This window comes from Ursus arctos, unplaced genomic scaffold, assembly GCF_023065955.2.
Source record: "Ursus arctos isolate Adak ecotype North America unplaced genomic scaffold, UrsArc2.0 scaffold_18, whole genome shotgun sequence".
Classification (NCBI taxonomy): Eukaryota; Metazoa; Chordata; class Mammalia; order Carnivora; family Ursidae; genus Ursus; species Ursus arctos.
This window is the reverse complement of record NW_026622852.1, coordinates 1,324,784-1,341,625: the sequence shown is the minus strand read 5'-3', so window position 1 is coordinate 1,341,625 and position 16,842 is coordinate 1,324,784. Positions and strand designations below refer to the sequence as shown.

Sequence of the window (16,842 nt, the reverse complement as noted above, 5' to 3'; positions counted from 1 at the left end):
TTTGTTTCTTGTATTTTTATTCTGGATTATTCTTGTAAAAATGTCAAATATGTCCAATTTAATTCTGTCCCCCTCATTTGACTCTAAATCTCTCATATCTTGAAAGAAATTTGCAACTTATTTTGCACTTTTCCCACTTAGTAAGCTGGTAATAAACACTTGAATTGTCTGGTTTTGAACTACCTCATGGAAACATTCTTAAATGGCCTCTCAACCGTGAAAACAATTCTAAAAGCCAATTTTAATCATAAAATTTAATAAAGTTTTTCAACTCTAACCAAATCTACAAGTCCAGTCTTGAAATTTTGGCTATTATGTGTGTTTCTGGGGCAGGAGTGGGGGGAGGAAATAACAGTGCAAAAAGTAAATAGAAGAGAATTATACAATACAGAGAGGAAGTACTTTAAGATTTTAAGTCAGTGTGTATTTTTCCAAAATAAAAGATCATAAATAATTTTCCTAGAATGGATTCAGTTTGACTCCTACTGTTGAATGATGACTGTCACTATAGCATGTGGGAGGAACTAGAGAACTAAATATAGATTCTGGGATTCTTTAGGGAAGACTCCTTTTCCTTTAGAAAGAGTTAGCCGACTTTTGCTCCACATTAACACTGCTATTTCTCCACATACAGGTAAATAAATAGATAAATTGCAGTATTCCAGCCAGATGCCAGGACTGACACTTGGGAAAATCTAAGCTGCTTCTTCTCCTCTGAGTGCCACTGACACTTTTTCTTAAAACCTCTCAAATCCTTGCCCTCTTTTTATCTCCCTCCATTGTTGTTATAGTTTAGACTTTCAGCTTAACTGTACTATGTTATTGGCCTCCTATTTGCCTCCAATCTTCACACTATTATCAAAGTAATGTTTTCGTAAATTGATTATATCACAGTCCTTGATTAAAATCCTTAAACAGCTCGTTGCCTTTAGAAAAAAAAAAATCCCAATTCTTAACACGGAATGTAAGACCATGATATGGCCTTTATTTAACTTTCTGTCTTCCTCCTTCCTGACTCCTGTGGCATCTCAGACCCCCTCAAGTCCTGTCCCCAGTGCTCCAGCCATTCTGAAATACTGGCAGATCTCTTACCACACTAGGCTCTAATGCCTCTCTACCCTTGAATAAAGCTCTTCCCTCTATTTAGAACAAGCTTCTTCTCCCTTTTTCAAATAGTTAATGAAGATTCATCCTTCAAAACTCAGCCCTGGGGCACGTGGGTGGCTCAGTTGGTTAAGCGTCTGCCTTTGGCTTGGGTCATGATCCTGGGATTGAGTCCCACATTGGGCTCTCTGCTCAGCAGGAAGCCTGCTTCTCCCTCTCCCTCTGCCTGTCGCTCCCCTCGCTGGTGCTATCTGTCAAATAAATAAATAAAAATCTTTATAAAAAACCTCAGCCCTGATATCACCTCCTCTGGGAAGCCTTACTTAATCTCCCTCACAGCCAGAATAGATTAGCTGCCTTCACAAACCCATGTGGCTCCATGGCAGACTTACCATCATCACAGTGGTAACTATACTACGTGACATTTATTGTCTCCCATGAGCACCCTCACGTATTTAATCTTTATCCCCAGCACCCAACACCATGCCTTGAGTATACCTTCAATGAATGTTTGCTGAGAGAATGAATGAATAATTGCATAATCTTAACCCTGCATCTCCTGAACATTTTTTCAAAGTGCTTGTACCAATTTACTTATACTACTGCAAAAAATATAATTGAGCTCCCTGTTGCTCCACATCCTCACCCACCATTGCTATTGTCAAACTTTTAAATTTAAAACATTGTTGTAGGTCTGTGGTGGCATCTTATTGTAGTTTTTAATAAGTCTTTAATATACGGATAGATACAGTGTTAAGAGAAGCCTCTTCTCCTTCCCCCAACCCTCATATAATTATTAACATTTTCTGAGATAGCAAATGCAATGCCCTGCCATTAAACTTATTTAAAAGACAGTCTCTTCAATAAATGGTGCTGGGAAAATTGGACAGCTACATGCAAAAGAATGAAACTTGACCACTATCTCACACCATACACAAAAATAAACTCCAGATGGATGAAAGACCTCGATGTGAGACAGGAATCCATCAAAATTCTAGAGGAGAACATAGGCAGCAATCTCTACGACATCAGCCAAAGCAAACTTTTTCATGATACATCCCCAAAGGCAAGAGAAACAAAAGATAAAATGAATTTATGGGACTTCATCAAGATTAAAAGTTTCTGCACAGCCAAGGAAACAGTCAGAAAAACTAAGAGGCAGCCCACGGAATGGGAGAATATATTTGCAAATGACACTACAGATAAAGGACTGGTATCCAAGATCTACAAAGAACTTCTCAAACTCAATACACGAGAAACAAATAAACAAATCAAAAAATGGGCAGAAGATATGAACAGACACTTTTCCAATGAAGACATACAAATGGCTAACAGACACATGAAAAAATGTTCAAAATCATTAGCCATCAAGGAAATTCAAATCAAAACCACACTGAGATACCACCTTACGCCAGTTAGAATGGCAAAAATAGACAAGGCAAGAAACAACAATTGTTGGAGAGGATGTGGAGAAAGGGGATCCCTCCTACATTGTTGGTGGGAATGCAAGTTGGTACAGCCACTCTGGAAAACAGTGTGGAGGTCCCTTAAAAAGTTAAAAATTGAGCTAACCTATGATCCAGCCATTGCACTACTGGGTGTTTACCCCAAAGATACAGACGTAGTGAAGAGAAGGGCCATATGCACCCCAATGTTCATAGCAGCAATGTCCACAATAGCTAAATCGTGGAAGGAGCCGAGATGCCCTTCAACAGATGACTGGATTAAGAAGTTGTGGTCCATATATACAATGGAATATTACTCAGCTATCAGAAAGAACGAGTTCTCAACATTTGCTACAACATGGACGGCACTGGAGGAGATAATGCTAAGTGAAATAAGTCAAGCAGAGAAAGGCAACTATCATATGATTTCTCTCATCTATGGAACATAAGAACTAGGATGATTGGTAGGGGAAGAAAGGGATAAAGAAAGGGGGTGTAATCAGAAGGGGGAATGAAACATGAGAGACTATGGACTATGAGAAACAAACTAAGGGCCTCAGAGGGGAGGGGGGTGGGGGATTGGGATAGACCGGTGATGGGTAGTAAGGAGGGCATGTATTGCATGGGGCACTGGGTGTTATACACAACTAATGAATCATCGAGCCTTACATCGGAAACCGGGGATGTACTGTATGGTGACTAACATAATATAATAAAAAATCATTAAAAAAAAAAAACAGTAGGAAAACCAGTGATCTGGAGCAATATGCAAAACTGTAGTCAAAATCTTGGAATCAGAACCAGAACTAATCTAATCAATGTTTCTCAAATTTTTGTATTTATTTGAAAAACCAGTGTTTGTTAAAATTGAATGTTCTCGGGTTGCATTTCCCAGAAATCCTAAGTCTGTAGTTTAGACCTTTGGGCCCTAATACCTATATTTAAAAATAAGTATCTCATGTGATTCTGATGCAGTTGGTTTTAAGTCCACAGAATGAGAAACTATTTAGAGAGTAATGCTTCTTCCTAAAAGAGTATAGTATTGCATATTAAAATGTAATTTATGAGACTGTTTTGTCTATCATCAGGTTAATCCTAAAGCTGGATTTTCTGTCTTTGGAAATGGTATATGCAATAACATTTTACAAAATTCAAATTTAAGCCCACTTGGAGAAGTTTAAGACAGACTTTGCAATAAGTGAAGACCTCTGATCATGTTGCAAAACCAAGAGTAATTATGGGGAAGTGGTATGGTGAAAGATCGCTGGTGTTGCTTTCAGAAGAGGTGGATTCGAGACTCAGCTGTGACATCTGAGGCAGATCCCTTAACCTCCCTGCGTTTCCACTTACCTAAAATTGGTATTATACCCAGCCCACCAACTTTGCAAACCTGATTAAGGTTCAAAATGACAGAGTGGCAAAGTGCTAAAACAAAAGTAAGATTTAATCATTGTTAGAGGAATGATCATTGTTTTTAATTGACACACCTGCTTGAATTTAAAGAAATAAATTTAGCTTCAGGGACTTTTGTTTCTTGGAAAAATCTCAGCATCTTCCTACTAAAAGGAAAACTGTAAAAGCATTTTACAGTTTAGGCAACATGCAAAGAAAACCTTGAGTGACATGATCAAGGATACAAAATTAATTACAAATAAGACTAGGATTCAAGTCTTCTGATTACTAGCCCAGGTCACTTTCCACTATACTCAGTTGTCTTTCTCGTTCTTCTTTATAATCCACAGACGAGGTGATTCTGACACACTAGAGTTTGAGCACTACTGTTCTTACTGCATTTGATGTGGTAGTGGGATGGTAATCAGTATCTTTACCTTTTATTGCACTTATTTGATAAAGAGATTTATTGAGGTATTATTATTCACATACCATACAATTCACCAATCTCAATTGTGCAATGACAGCGCAGTGGTTTGTAGTATAATCACAGAGTTGTGAAACCATCACCACAATTAATTTTAGGACATTTCATCACCCCAAAAGAAACCCACTATCTGACAGCAGTCATTTTACATTCTCTCCTTCCCACTGCCTCTGGCAACCGCTAATCTACTTTCTGTATAGATTTGTCTTTTCAAGACCTCTACTATAAATCCTGCCATTTGTAATGATGTGGATGGAACTAGATGGTATAAATGCTAAGCTATCTTAAGTCAGTCAGAGAAAGACAAATACCATAAGATTTCGCTTATTTGTGGAATTTAAGAGACAAAACAGATGAACATGGAGGGGCAAAAAGAGAGAGAGAGAGAGGTAAACCACTAAAAGACTTAAGTATACAGAAAAAAAGGAGGGTTAATGGAGGGAGGTGGACAGGGAATGGGCTAGATGGGTAAGGGGTATTAAGGAGGGCACTTGTGATGAGCACTGAGTGTTGTATCTAAATGATGAATCACTAAATTCTACACCTGAAACTAATATTACACTGTTAACTAACTAGAATTTAAATAATAAAAACTTGAAAAAAAATAAAATGAAATTGCTAGGGAAAAAAAAGACCTTTACTATAAACGGAATCATACAATATGTGGCCTTTTGTGGCTGGCTTCTTTCACCTGGCGGGATTTCAAGACGTGATTGAAATTATCAGGTTACAATAGTTTAGAAATAAAGGGGGGAAATCACCAATACTCCCATTCTAATACATTCAATATCATAATTTTCTTTCTTTCTTTTTCTTTCTCGGCAGGTGCTTTTCTTATCTGATTGGAAAACAAATGGAGGATCGCCTTCACCCCCACCCTAACCTACCTATCCCCAGACACCCAGCTGCCCACCTCCCAAGGCGCAGCCAAATCACCGCGCAGGCGGAGGATAAGCTGCCCCGCCCATTCCCGCTGGCGCTTCTCTTACGTCACTGCGTCCGGCAGCAGACCCCCTCCCTCCTTCCCGGTCGCGATTTCTTTGACATAGCGCGATGGCGGCGGCCGGGTCTGCAGGGGTACCGGCCACTGTGTCGGGAAAGCAAGAGTTTTACCAGCTTCTGAAGAACCTGATCAATCCAAGCTGTATGGTGCGGAGACAGGCAGAGGAAATCTATGAAAATATCCCAGGTCTGTGTAAGACTACATTCCTCTTAGATGCTGTCAGGAATAGAAGAGCAGGTTATGAGGTGAGACAAATGGCTGCCGCACTGCTACGACGCCTTTTGTCCTCTGGGTTTGAGGAAGTCTATCCAAATCTGCCTTCTGATGTTCAGAGGGACGTCAAGATTGAACTGATACTGGCTGTTAAGTTAGAAACACATGCTAGCATGAGGAAAAAACTTTGTGATATTTTTGCAGTGCTGGCCAGAAATTTGATAGATGAGGATGGCACTAACCACTGGCCCGAAGGTTTGAAGTTCCTTATTGATTCAATCTACTCTAAAAATGTAGTTCTATGGGAAGTCGCACTTCATGTTTTCTGGCATTTTCCTGGGATTTTTGGGAACCAAGAGCGGCATGATTTGGATATCATCAAACGGTTGTTGGACCAGTGCATTCAAGATCAAGAGCATCCAGCAATCAGGACATTGTCTGCTAGAGCTGCAGCTGCATTTGTACTTGCTAATGAGAATAATATTGCTCTTTTCAAAGACTTTGCAGACTTGCTTCCTGGAATCTTACAGGCTGTGAATGACTCATGTTACCAGGATGATGATTCAGTGCTAGAATCCCTTGTTGAGATTGCAGATACTGTACCTAAATACCTGGGTCCTTATTTAGAAGATACTCTGCAGTTGAGTCTGAAGTTATGTGGAGACTCTAGACTTAGTAATCTGCAACGCCAGCTGGCCCTTGAAATAATAGTGACCTTGTCTGAAACTGCAACCCCAATGTTGAAAAAACATACAAATATAATTGCACAGGCAGTTCCTCATATATTAGCAATGATGGTTGATCTACAAGATGATGAGGACTGGGTAAATGCTGATGAAATGGAAGAAGATGATTTTGACAGCAATGCAGTTGCTGCTGAGAGTGCACTAGACAGGCTGGCTTGTGGGCTCGGTGGAAAACTCGTTTTACCAATGACTAAGGAGCACATCATGCAGATGCTTCAGAGCCCTGACTGGAAATATCGACATGCTGGATTAATGGCTTTATCTGCCATTGGAGAAGGATGCCATCAGCAAATGGAATCAATTCTAGATGAAACAGTTAACTCTGTTTTGCTTTTTCTTCAGGATCCTCACCCAAGAGTGAGGGCTGCAGCCTGTACTACACTTGGACAGATGGCTACAGATTTTGCACCTAACTTCCAAAAGAAATTCCATGAAACAGTGATTGCAGCTCTGTTGCGTACCATGGAAAATCAAGGTAATCAGCGTGTGCAATCACATGCAGCTTCAGCACTTATTATTTTTATTGAAGACTGCCCCAAAGCATTGCTAATTCTATATTTGGATAGTATGGTGAGAAATCTGCATTCCATCTTGGTGATTAAACTTCAAGAGTTGATTCGAAATGGAACTAAATTGGCCTTGGAACAGCTTGTGACAACCATTGCCTCAGTTGCAGATACAATAGAAGAAAAATTTCTTCCATATTATGATATATTTATGCCATCACTAAAGCACATTGTTGAGCTTGCTGTTCAAAAGGAGCTCAAGCTTCTGAAAGGAAAAACTATTGAATGCATTAGCCATGTCGGTCTTGCTGTTGGGAAGGAAAAATTTATGCAAGATGCATCAAATGTGATGCAGCTGTTGTTGAAGACACAATCAGACTTAAGTAATATGGAAGATGATGATCCTCAGACATCTTACATGGTTTCAGCATGGGCTAGAATGTGTAAAATTCTTGGAAATGATTTTCAACAATACCTTCCACTAGTTATTGAGCCTCTTATTAAGACTGCTTCAGCTAAACCTGATGTTGCGCTCTTAGACACACAAGATGTGGAAAATATGAGTGATGATGATGGATGGCAATTTGTAAATCTTGGAGACCAGCAAAGTTTTGGAATTAAAACTTCAGGACTTGAAGCAAAAGCAACTGCTTGCCAGATGTTGGTTTACTATGCTAAGGAGTTAAGGGAAGGATTTGTGGAATATACAGAACAAGTTGTAAAGCTTATGGTTCCTTTATTGAAATTTTATTTCCATGACAATGTTCGAGTGGCAGCAGCAGAGTCAATGCCTTTTCTCCTGGAATGTGCAAGAATTCATGGCCCAGAGTATCTTGCACAGATGTGGCAATTCATATGTGATCCCTTAATCAAGGCTATTGGGACTGAACCTGATACAGATGTACTCTCAGAAATAATGAATTCTTTTGCAAAGTCCATTGAAGTAATGGGAGATGGGTGCCTTAATGATGAACACTTGGAAGAACTAGGAGAAATATTGAAAGCAAAACTTGAGGGGCACTTTAAAAACCAAGAATTGAGACAGGTTAAAAGACAGGAAGAAAACTATGACCAACAGGTTGAAATGTCTCTCCAAGATGAGGATGAATGTGATGTTTATATTCTGACCAAAGTATCAGATATTTTGCACTCATTGTTTAGTACTTATAAGGAAAAGATTTTACCGTGGTTTGAACAGCTGCTTCCGTTAATTGTAAATCTAATTTGTTCAAGTAGGCCATGGCCAGACAGGCAGTGGGGATTGTGCATTTTTGATGATATTATAGAGCACTGCAGTCCAACCTCCTTTAAATATGTAGAATATTTTCGGTGGCCAATGCTACTAAATATGCGAGACAATAACCCTGAAGTCAGGCAAGCTGCTGCTTATGGCCTGGGTGTTATGGCACAGTTTGGTGGAGATGATTATCGTTCTTTATGTTCAGAAGCTGTTCCACTGCTGGTAAAAGTTATTAAGTGTGCAAATTCCAAAACAAAAAAAAATGTCATTGCTACAGAGAACTGTATCTCAGCAGTAGGGAAGATTTTGAGGTTTAAGCCTAACTGTGTAAATGTAGATGAAGTTCTTCCACACTGGTTATCATGGCTTCCACTGCATGAGGATAAAGAGGAAGCTATTCAGACTTTGAGTTTTCTCTGTGACTTAATCGAAAGTAACCATCCAGTTGTACTTGGTCCAAATAATTCCAATCTTCCCAAAATAATCAGTATAATTGCAGAAGGAAAAATTAATGAGACTATTAACTATGAAGATCCTTGTGCCAAACGCCTAGCTAATGTTGTGCGTCAGGTACAGACTTCTGAAGAATTATGGTTGGAATGCATATCCCAACTTGATGATGTGCAGCAGGAAGCTTTACAGGAGTTGCTAAATTTTGCTTGATGCAGTTTAATGTCACTTGAATATCTTTCACCATAAAAGTAATTCCAAATAACTATTGTGAGTGTATTCCATTATAATTGAGAGAACTGTTCTTTCCCTGGGAAACAGTTAATATTCCTTCCCTGTATGTTTTTCCAGGATTAGTCAGTGTTCTAGCCTTGTGTTCACATTGCATGTTTTATCTCATAGACAGAACTTGGTGATAATTGTGCTTCCATTGTCTTGGAATGTTTGTCACCTTTTCCCTTAGTTGATGTGAAGTATATAAATTGTTGCTACTTGTCTGAATTATTGATGCTGGGCAAACAATATACTTGTGTCAAGATGTCATGCTGCCTATCACAAGATGCTGAGAGCTGACAAAGGTAACTTCCAGGACAAAATACTTTGGAATTGTGGATGAAAAATAGTGGTAGCTTATTCCTCTCTGATAATACTGCCTCTCAGATAAAGATGCTGAAATTGGGAGAGACTTTTGAGATATTGCCATGGATGTGGGGAGTTTTCTCTATATAGCATATGAACTTTTTCATAATGTCCTGGGAACGGGGTGAGGCATATTCATATTCTAGTCCCCAAGTGTCCAGCTGAGAGTTAAGAAAACTTTAAAATTTTAGCCTGTTTGGTCTCTATTTTTCAAGTTATTCAGGACTCTTAAGAACTGTGGTTACTGAATAGGCTGTCCTGGTACATGTAATATTGGTAGCATGTAACACTATTACTCAGTGTTTGACAAATAGTAATCAATGTTTGTGGGAGTCTATTAATATTATGTGTTTGAACAGAATATTGCATTGTGTATGTATGCCATTTCCTCCCTGCAAAGCAGCCCAACAAGAAAAGTCCTGGTTCAAAATGGGGCTTAGGTAGATTTCTATTTTGAACAAGTTCTTAATAGATTCTATAGTAGCACTGAAGAGTATTCTATTGTGAAAATGTAAGGGAAGCAGAACTAATATTATCTTTAAATATGGAAAAAAAAAAACCAGCTTTGAGACCAATCGTTTAGCAGTAGATGTGCATTTTAAGAAAACAGTTCTATAAATCTAGAGTTAATTTTATTAATTGGAATGTTGATCTTTAATGTCAGGCTTTTTGTAGGGTAGAAAAAAGCTTTCTAACCAGCAAATCATTGATCCAAAATTTAAGAACAAATATATCTATCACGATTTCCTGGGGTTATTGTGAGTACTGTGTATGTAAAGTATTTAGCAAATATTTAAGACCAAGTAAGTGCTTAATAAATGGTACCTGTTAGTGCTGTTGTTTGTACCTCTACTGTGTTTTTTTATGGTTTAGAATTCCTTTTACATTAGAATTTCCCTGATTCACTCCCTGCCAGTTCAGAAGAACAGGCCATCTAGGCCGTTGTGGACAGATATGAAGTTGAGATTTTAGATATGGAATTCCTGTCCATTACCTGCAATGATTTATTATTAATAAGGGAAAAAAGGAAAGGACATTAAGTATGGTATAGTCACAATTTTATTTAAGATAAATAAAAATATACATGAATAAATAGAAAAATCTTACCACTGGGTGGTGGGATTAAATGGCAATTTTTCTTCTCACTAAACTGTATTTTCTAATTTACCTACAACCAACATATTTCTTGTATACTAGTTTTGGGTTTTGTTTTTTTTTTAAGTTTAAGGACCTAATCCTACTTTCGTAATAGCTAAGATCACAATCATCTTGGCCTCTCCATGACCTATAGCTGATGTTCCTTCAACTCATTTATCTTAATTATTATCCCTTCAGAAGTCCTTGATCAAATTTCTAGCAATTCCCTACACTCTTGTGCACGAGGAACTGGAAATTCTGCCAGATGACTTGGAATTAGGCACCACAGAGAATTTTGAAGTATGACAGACCTAGATTTGAATTTTGGCAAACTATTTTCTTAACCTAAGCATCAGTTTCTACATCTGTAAAATAGGCATAATACCTAAGATTATTGTGAGAATTAAAGGAGATAATATAAAGTGTTTGGTGGCACAGGGTTCAATAAATGCAATCCATATTATCAGAGAGTCAAGAAATAGGGTTGGTACCTGAAGATGAAGAGGGGATATTTGCTGGGGGAGGGTGGGTCCAGGAAATGAGGGATGTCCAGTCAGACACATTTTTCCTTGCCAGTTACTGAAATCAGACTGGTTCCTGGCTTTGTTCCTGTGAGATGAGGTACATCTAAGGGCTCTGAGGAGAAAGAAAATGCTGTAAATGCCTAATAAATTACAAATGTCTGATGAGAGAAGACGTTGAAAACTGGATAATGGGTGTGTGTGGGGGAGTGTCAATACTCATGTGTTCCCATTTAACTATTTTACCTAATATTACTATTTAACTTACAGCCCCCCCAAGCTTTGAAGTTTTGATTTTTATCAGTGCTTTAAAGGTTCACAATAACAAGAATTAAATATCCTGACCGTTTGGTTAGATGGCTTGTACTTTTAAAATGCTTGATACCTAGGACGGTAATTACAGGTTCCAAGCTAGAACATTGTGTTAAGTAGAAAGATATGTTCATCTTATAGAACATGGGAAAATAATAATACCTGCTTTACCATTAGCTCCTTTCTCCCCACTTATTTTAACCAATACCTAAAGTGAACGAGTCCTCTTTTTAGACATTCTCTAAACACTCATTTTTAAATGTGTAGTGACATTTTACGGCTAACGACGTGACTAATGCTTTACAGCTTAGAGTTGAACTATTTGAAGATTGTTTTTAATCCCAAGGATTTTAAATAAGGTTCCATTCCCTTTATTTACTCTTAGCAGATCTCAAGAACCGAGGTGGAAATATGTTAATTTTAACGCATGAGATTACTTAAAATAGGAATTGATCTTAAGAACTGGGGACCGGAGTTTTAGAAATTTGAGTTCTACACATTTTTTTCTTTTGCATGTGAACGTTATGTTTCAGTTGGTTGAGTCCTTGAACCTCCTTTCTAAACGTTTCAAAATTCTAGTTTTACATTAAAAATCCAGCAGTCCTAAAGGGGAAGGTGGGTGCAGAGAATATAAAATTTGTAACAGGATAGGATCTACATTTTGTGCCTTCTCACTATTCATTTGCCATTAACGAGGGTTATCTAGCAAGCTCCTTCAGAATTAATCTTAGTTTTTAGGGCTAATTAGGATCTCGCGCAAGAAAGAACCTCTTGCAGCAGACGCTTTCAAAACCCCTTCGGCCTCTCTGGCCCTGGGGCGTACAGCTGCGCAGGCGCATTGCTTCCCTCTCCACTCCCCCTTAACAGCCGTCTTCAGGCTGATGACATCATTGAGCCGCGCAGCCTACCAGGCCTCGGGGCCCGTAGCTGACCCAAAGTCCGTGCTGTTGCGAAGCTGGGCGGGACGCAAGGGGGAGTGGGTGGGGCTCTCCTACTACGCATGCGCACCGTGGATGGCGACTGTGTCTTTCTTTGCCTCTTTCCACCGCTCCCCCCAGAGCTGGGGGGTAGCTTGAGTGCCCACCCCCTTCTCTCCCTGCCCCTCCCCTTCCTCTCCCCGCCCCCGGCCCAGCGGGACTTCTAACTGACAGTTGTCGCCGGCCCTGTCCGCGCGCCGCCTCCTCCTGCCCGGGTACCCCGCAGGTAGAGAGGGGCGGGAGCGGGTGTTAGGGAGAGGAGGAGCCCCAGCCGCCGCAGCCCAGTGCTGCGGCCCCCTCTGGGGCGGCAAGAGAAGAATCCCCACTTCCTCTTCGCACCCTCCCAGCACCCCCACAGCCGGCCCGGAGGGGGTGGGGCGCCGAGGCCGCGGCAGCCGGGCTCGGCCTGGCCCGCAAAGAGCAAGCCGGCGGGCGGGCGGGGCGCGGAGGGGTGAGGCAAAGGAGGGCCTGGCGCGCGCCGCCGCCGGGGGGAGGGGAGAGGAGGGCACCTAGGCTCTCCTCTTCTCTCCCCCCTCCCTCGCGCGCCATGTAACCCCGCCCCGCCGGCTGCGAGCTAGAGACCCCCGCGCGTAGTGAGCCAAGCGGGCGGCTGAGAGTGAAGCCCGATGCGGCTGGTGCTGCGCGGCACGGCCGAGCCCTGAAGAAGCGGCCCGCGCTCACGCGTCCCCCGGCGCCTCGAGCGGCCGCTCCGCACGGCCCAGCGTGATCCTGCCGGGGCAATGAGCGTGCCCGAGACGCCGGGGGAGATGGAGCCGGCCGGGGAGGAGGAGAGGCAGCCACCGGCGCCCGAGGAAGAGGACGACGACGAGATGGCAGCGGCGGTCCCGGCCTCAGGGCCGGCACAAGGGAGGAGTTCCTCCTCGCGGGAGGATGAGGACGACCAGGAGGAGGAGGAAGAGGAGATGGTGGTCGGGGGCGGTGGCTGCAAGGAGCAGGAGTTGACCTATGAGCTGCGGCAGGGCTACCGCATCCTGGGCGAGTTCCTGCAGGAGAAGCACCGGGGCCTCACCGCCCCCTTCTTGCAGCCCTTGGGGGGCGTTGCCACCGGGGAGGATGAGGTGGCCGAGGGGCCGCGCAGCGGCGGCAGGGGCGGTCGCACTATCCCGCAACAGCTCGGGCAGGGCATGTGTCTGCTGAAGATGGAGGAGAAGTTCGCCAGCGGCCGGTATGGGGGCATTACCGAGTTTGTGGCGGACTTCAGGTTGATGCTGGAGACGTGCTACCGCTTGCATGGGGTGGACCATTGGGTCTCCAAACAGGGCCAGAAGCTGGAGATGATGCTGGAGCAAAAGTTGGCGCTTCTCTCTCGGTAAGTGAACCCCGTCCCTGGTGGGACTGATGGAGTGACACAAACAGTCTCGCACGTGTCCGAGGATGGGTTGGGCCAGGGTCGGGGGGCGTAGCGGTACAGGTGCTGAGCTGGTGTTGGAGAGCCCGGGGAGGAGAAGGAGCAGCCCTGAGTGGGGGGCTCGTAAGGGTGTGGTGGATGTGGGAACCCATATGTAAAGCTGAAAGGGAGCCCAGTCCTGAGCGCCGAAGAGCAGGTAAAGTCAGTAGATACAAAGTAAAATGATGCCCATGGGAAGAATTACGGGGATAGGGTAGAGGAAAAGTTTTAGTGGGTTAGAAGATGGACCACAACTTTTAGACAGTTTTAACGTGACATTAAAAAAGTTTTTAGGATGAAATATCGTTAGAAAACTGTGTTTTGCTCATGTAAAAAGGTGGTAGTTTCAAACCAAAAAATGTATAGTTTCATTACCCATGTCGGCCATCGTAAATTTATGGATTGTTTTTAAATGATTAATAATTACTCTGGCGTGTTCCTGATCTTTTCTCTCGGCTTCATGAGCAGACTGAATTTTTGCGATAATAGTGGATGCATGAACACAATTTTTTAAAAGGTTTAGACATTTATGTTTACTAGAAATCATAGTTCAGGTGGCACTGTGCATATTCAGAGTCCGCTGTTTTTCTTTAGTGAGAGGAAGTAATGTAGCACAAGAGGTACTAAAATAAACGTATTTATAATCATATATTTGATGGGAGCCAGATTAATTTCTCAAGTGAAGCTCTTTAGTAATAGAAAAATAATTGAATGTTGGAAATGGTAGTTGAAGTGGAATACTAGCTTGGTTTTTTAAGAGCTGAGTGAACTTGAACAAGCCACTTTACCTTTTTGGCTTCAGTTTCCTCATCTGTAAAATGGGGATAATAATAGTACCTGATGGTGTTACTGTAGGATTAAATGAGTTAATAAATGTGAAGTCAACAGTGCCTGTTCCATAGTTAGATATAAGTTATTACCATTACAGTATTAGTAATTAGTAGTTGAATAAAATGAATATTTTCTTCATATCTAAAGCTGGGCATTATACTAGTGCTTTTATGGATAGCTCCTGAGAAGTTGTAGATTTTTGCTCCTTGATTTATAATGGTAATTTAAAAATAACCTAATGTGTCAGTGGCTTCCCATATGTTTTCAAGACTATCAGTGACTTCTTTCACTGAAAGCAATAGTTAACATAGTGCTTGAATCAGTAAGGGGTCCCTATTTAAGGAATACCTTCTTGAATCCTTTCATAAAGTAGAATTCATAAAGTAGAAAACAAAAAGGCTTACTTTTAATACTTTAGTGATACTGTACTTGTGTAGTGTATTTATTGTTCTTGTCTCCACAGAGTCATTATAGTTATGACTCTTAAGAAAAACAGTCCATTCACATGTCATTATTTTTAAGTAGTAAAATATACTCCAAATTGATGTCACAAGATTTTAGATCTGGGAGGCACCATAGAATTCATCTAGTCCGAGCATCCAATTTTATAAATGTGGAAACAGGGATTTAGAATGAGATGAGAGAATGGTTGCATGAAAGTGCTAAGAAGTATCGTATTGGTTTGGATGAATTACAGGTGTTTTCAGAAGCATTGTGTGTGTAAGAAATACTTCTTGAGTCCTACAAAAGAGGGAGATTATTTCTGTTCTTCATAAAGTTAATTTCTGAATGCTTAGAATGATTCCTGGTGGCTAATGCTCAGAATACTGTATTCCCATATGATCTAATAGCATCCATACTTAGAAATTAAACTTAAAACATTCTGTTGTTTATAAACATAATAATGTATTTCTGATATTCTTAGCTCAAGAAAGATAAAATTCTTGCATTTTAATAGCAAAAAAATGATATGATGGTCTCAGATAAAGTTTTGAGTCCCTTGCTTTCATTTTATTTGATGTATATAAACATTCTGTACATAATGGGTTTGCCAGACCATACTTATCGATACTAGGAATTCATTTCTTTTTCTGTAATAGCCTAAAATCTGAGTTATTACTAAATAAATACTTTGGGATAATTTTGAGAAAAGCATTGGTTATAACTGTTTGGTATACAATTAAGATACATAGAGATATATGTTTCAGAACAACATTCCATAGACTGGCCACATGAGTATGATTTTCCCCAGTTGACTCAAATACCTTATTTGTAAATACATGGTATATGGTGTTTTAGTAATAAAAAATCACCCAGATGTAATTTAAGTTTTGTTTTATATATATTTGTAAAATATTGAATTAATTCTTAATTTTAGATAATTGTATAGAGAACTTTACAGCTGCTCTAATACTGCTGAGCTTTCATAAGTATTTTATGAGCAAGAAATGAGGTACATTAGAAAGATGCCACATTATCTTAGAGCAGCCCAATGGCATTAGTACCCTGGACTGTGGACACAGTGTTTAATTTGAATCTCAGTCCATACATTTGTACTATGGAAGTGTTAGTTTAGATAAGTTGATTGTACAAATATGTGAGTATCTGCCAAAGTTAGACATTCAAGTCCCTGAGATCAAAAGATAAGTACCCTGCCCCTAAGTGGTAGGGAAACAAACTTAAAAAGATAATGATTCTAATAGTGGACATATAAACAGGTACAAGGGGAACTTAAGAAGGAGACCTAAGTCTGAAGGTGGGGGGATAGTAAGTGAGAGGAGGAAATGAGAAGGGGTAAAGAGATTAGGTAAAAGTTCTATTTTAGAAGGGATCTCATTCATTTATTTGAAGCAATTGACAGAAATAGCAATTAGCATTAGAAGTATGGAGAAGATCATCTAAGTGAAAAGGAATAAAAAATACTTAATAGGAAGTTATGTGCAGAGCTGTAGAAACTGTCAAATATAAATAAGAATTTTTGACTCCTCCACATTTTAAATAATGTTGTATTTGAAAGCTTTTAAATTTTAGAATATTGTTGAAAGCTTTAAGAATATTGCTATGAAGCCAGAAGATGGCTTTTCGTAGTTTTAAAAGATTGTAGCTATCAAAGAGTTACCACCTGGGACCCCAACAGAGCTGAACTTAAATTTTTAATTTTGGCCATTTAAAATATACTTTGGCAAAACAAACAAGCAAAGGAATTTATAAAAGAGACAAACCAAGAAACAGACTCTTAACTATGTAGAATAAACTGATGGATACTAGAGGAGAGGAAGGTGGGGGGAATGGTTAAATAGGTGATGGGGATTAAGAAGTATACTTATGATGAGTACTAAGCAGTGTAGAATTGTTGAATCACTATATTGTACACCTGATCCTAATAGAATACTGTATGTTAACTATACTGGCATTAAAAAAAAACAAAAAA

The 16,842-nt window shown here is 40.3% G+C and overlaps 2 protein-coding genes across 5 annotated transcripts in view; both read left to right on the top strand.

Annotated features, from left to right (window-relative positions):
* The first annotated feature begins 2,175 nt into the window (after positions 1 to 2,175).
* Positions 2,176 to 10,071, top strand: RANBP6 (RAN binding protein 6). Of its 2 annotated transcripts, XM_026506557.4 has the most exons (2): positions 5,449 to 5,617; positions 6,733 to 10,071. In XM_026506557.4, the coding sequence occupies exons 1-2, from the start codon at positions 5,482 to 5,484 to the stop codon at positions 6,801 to 6,803; spliced, it is 207 nt and encodes a 68-aa protein (XP_026362342.1). In that variant the 5' UTR covers positions 5,449 to 5,481; the 3' UTR covers positions 6,804 to 10,071. The 2 variants fall into 2 exon arrangements, with proteins under 2 accessions (XP_026362341.1, XP_026362342.1); XM_026506556.4 differs by having other exon boundaries at positions 2,176 to 10,071.
* Positions 10,072 to 12,192: 2,121 nt separating this feature from the next.
* Positions 12,193 to 16,842, top strand: part of KIAA2026 (KIAA2026 ortholog) — a 145,827-nt gene continuing 141,177 nt past the window's right edge. For 2 of the 3 annotated variants that reach the window (XM_057313411.1, XM_057313410.1), the window contains exon 1: positions 12,193 to 13,502. In XM_057313411.1, coding sequence (XP_057169394.1) covers positions 12,913 to 13,502 — 590 coding nt within the window. In that variant the 5' untranslated portion in view covers positions 12,193 to 12,912. The remainder of the gene's footprint in view (positions 13,503 to 16,842) is intronic. The other variant, XM_026506558.4, reaches the window with a different exon arrangement.

Excerpts from the sequence above, each read along its gene's own strand:
- RANBP6 (XM_026506556.4), top strand. The coding sequence starts at position 5,482 with ATGGCGGCGGCCGGGTCTGCAGGGGTACCGGCCACTGTGTCGGGAAAG.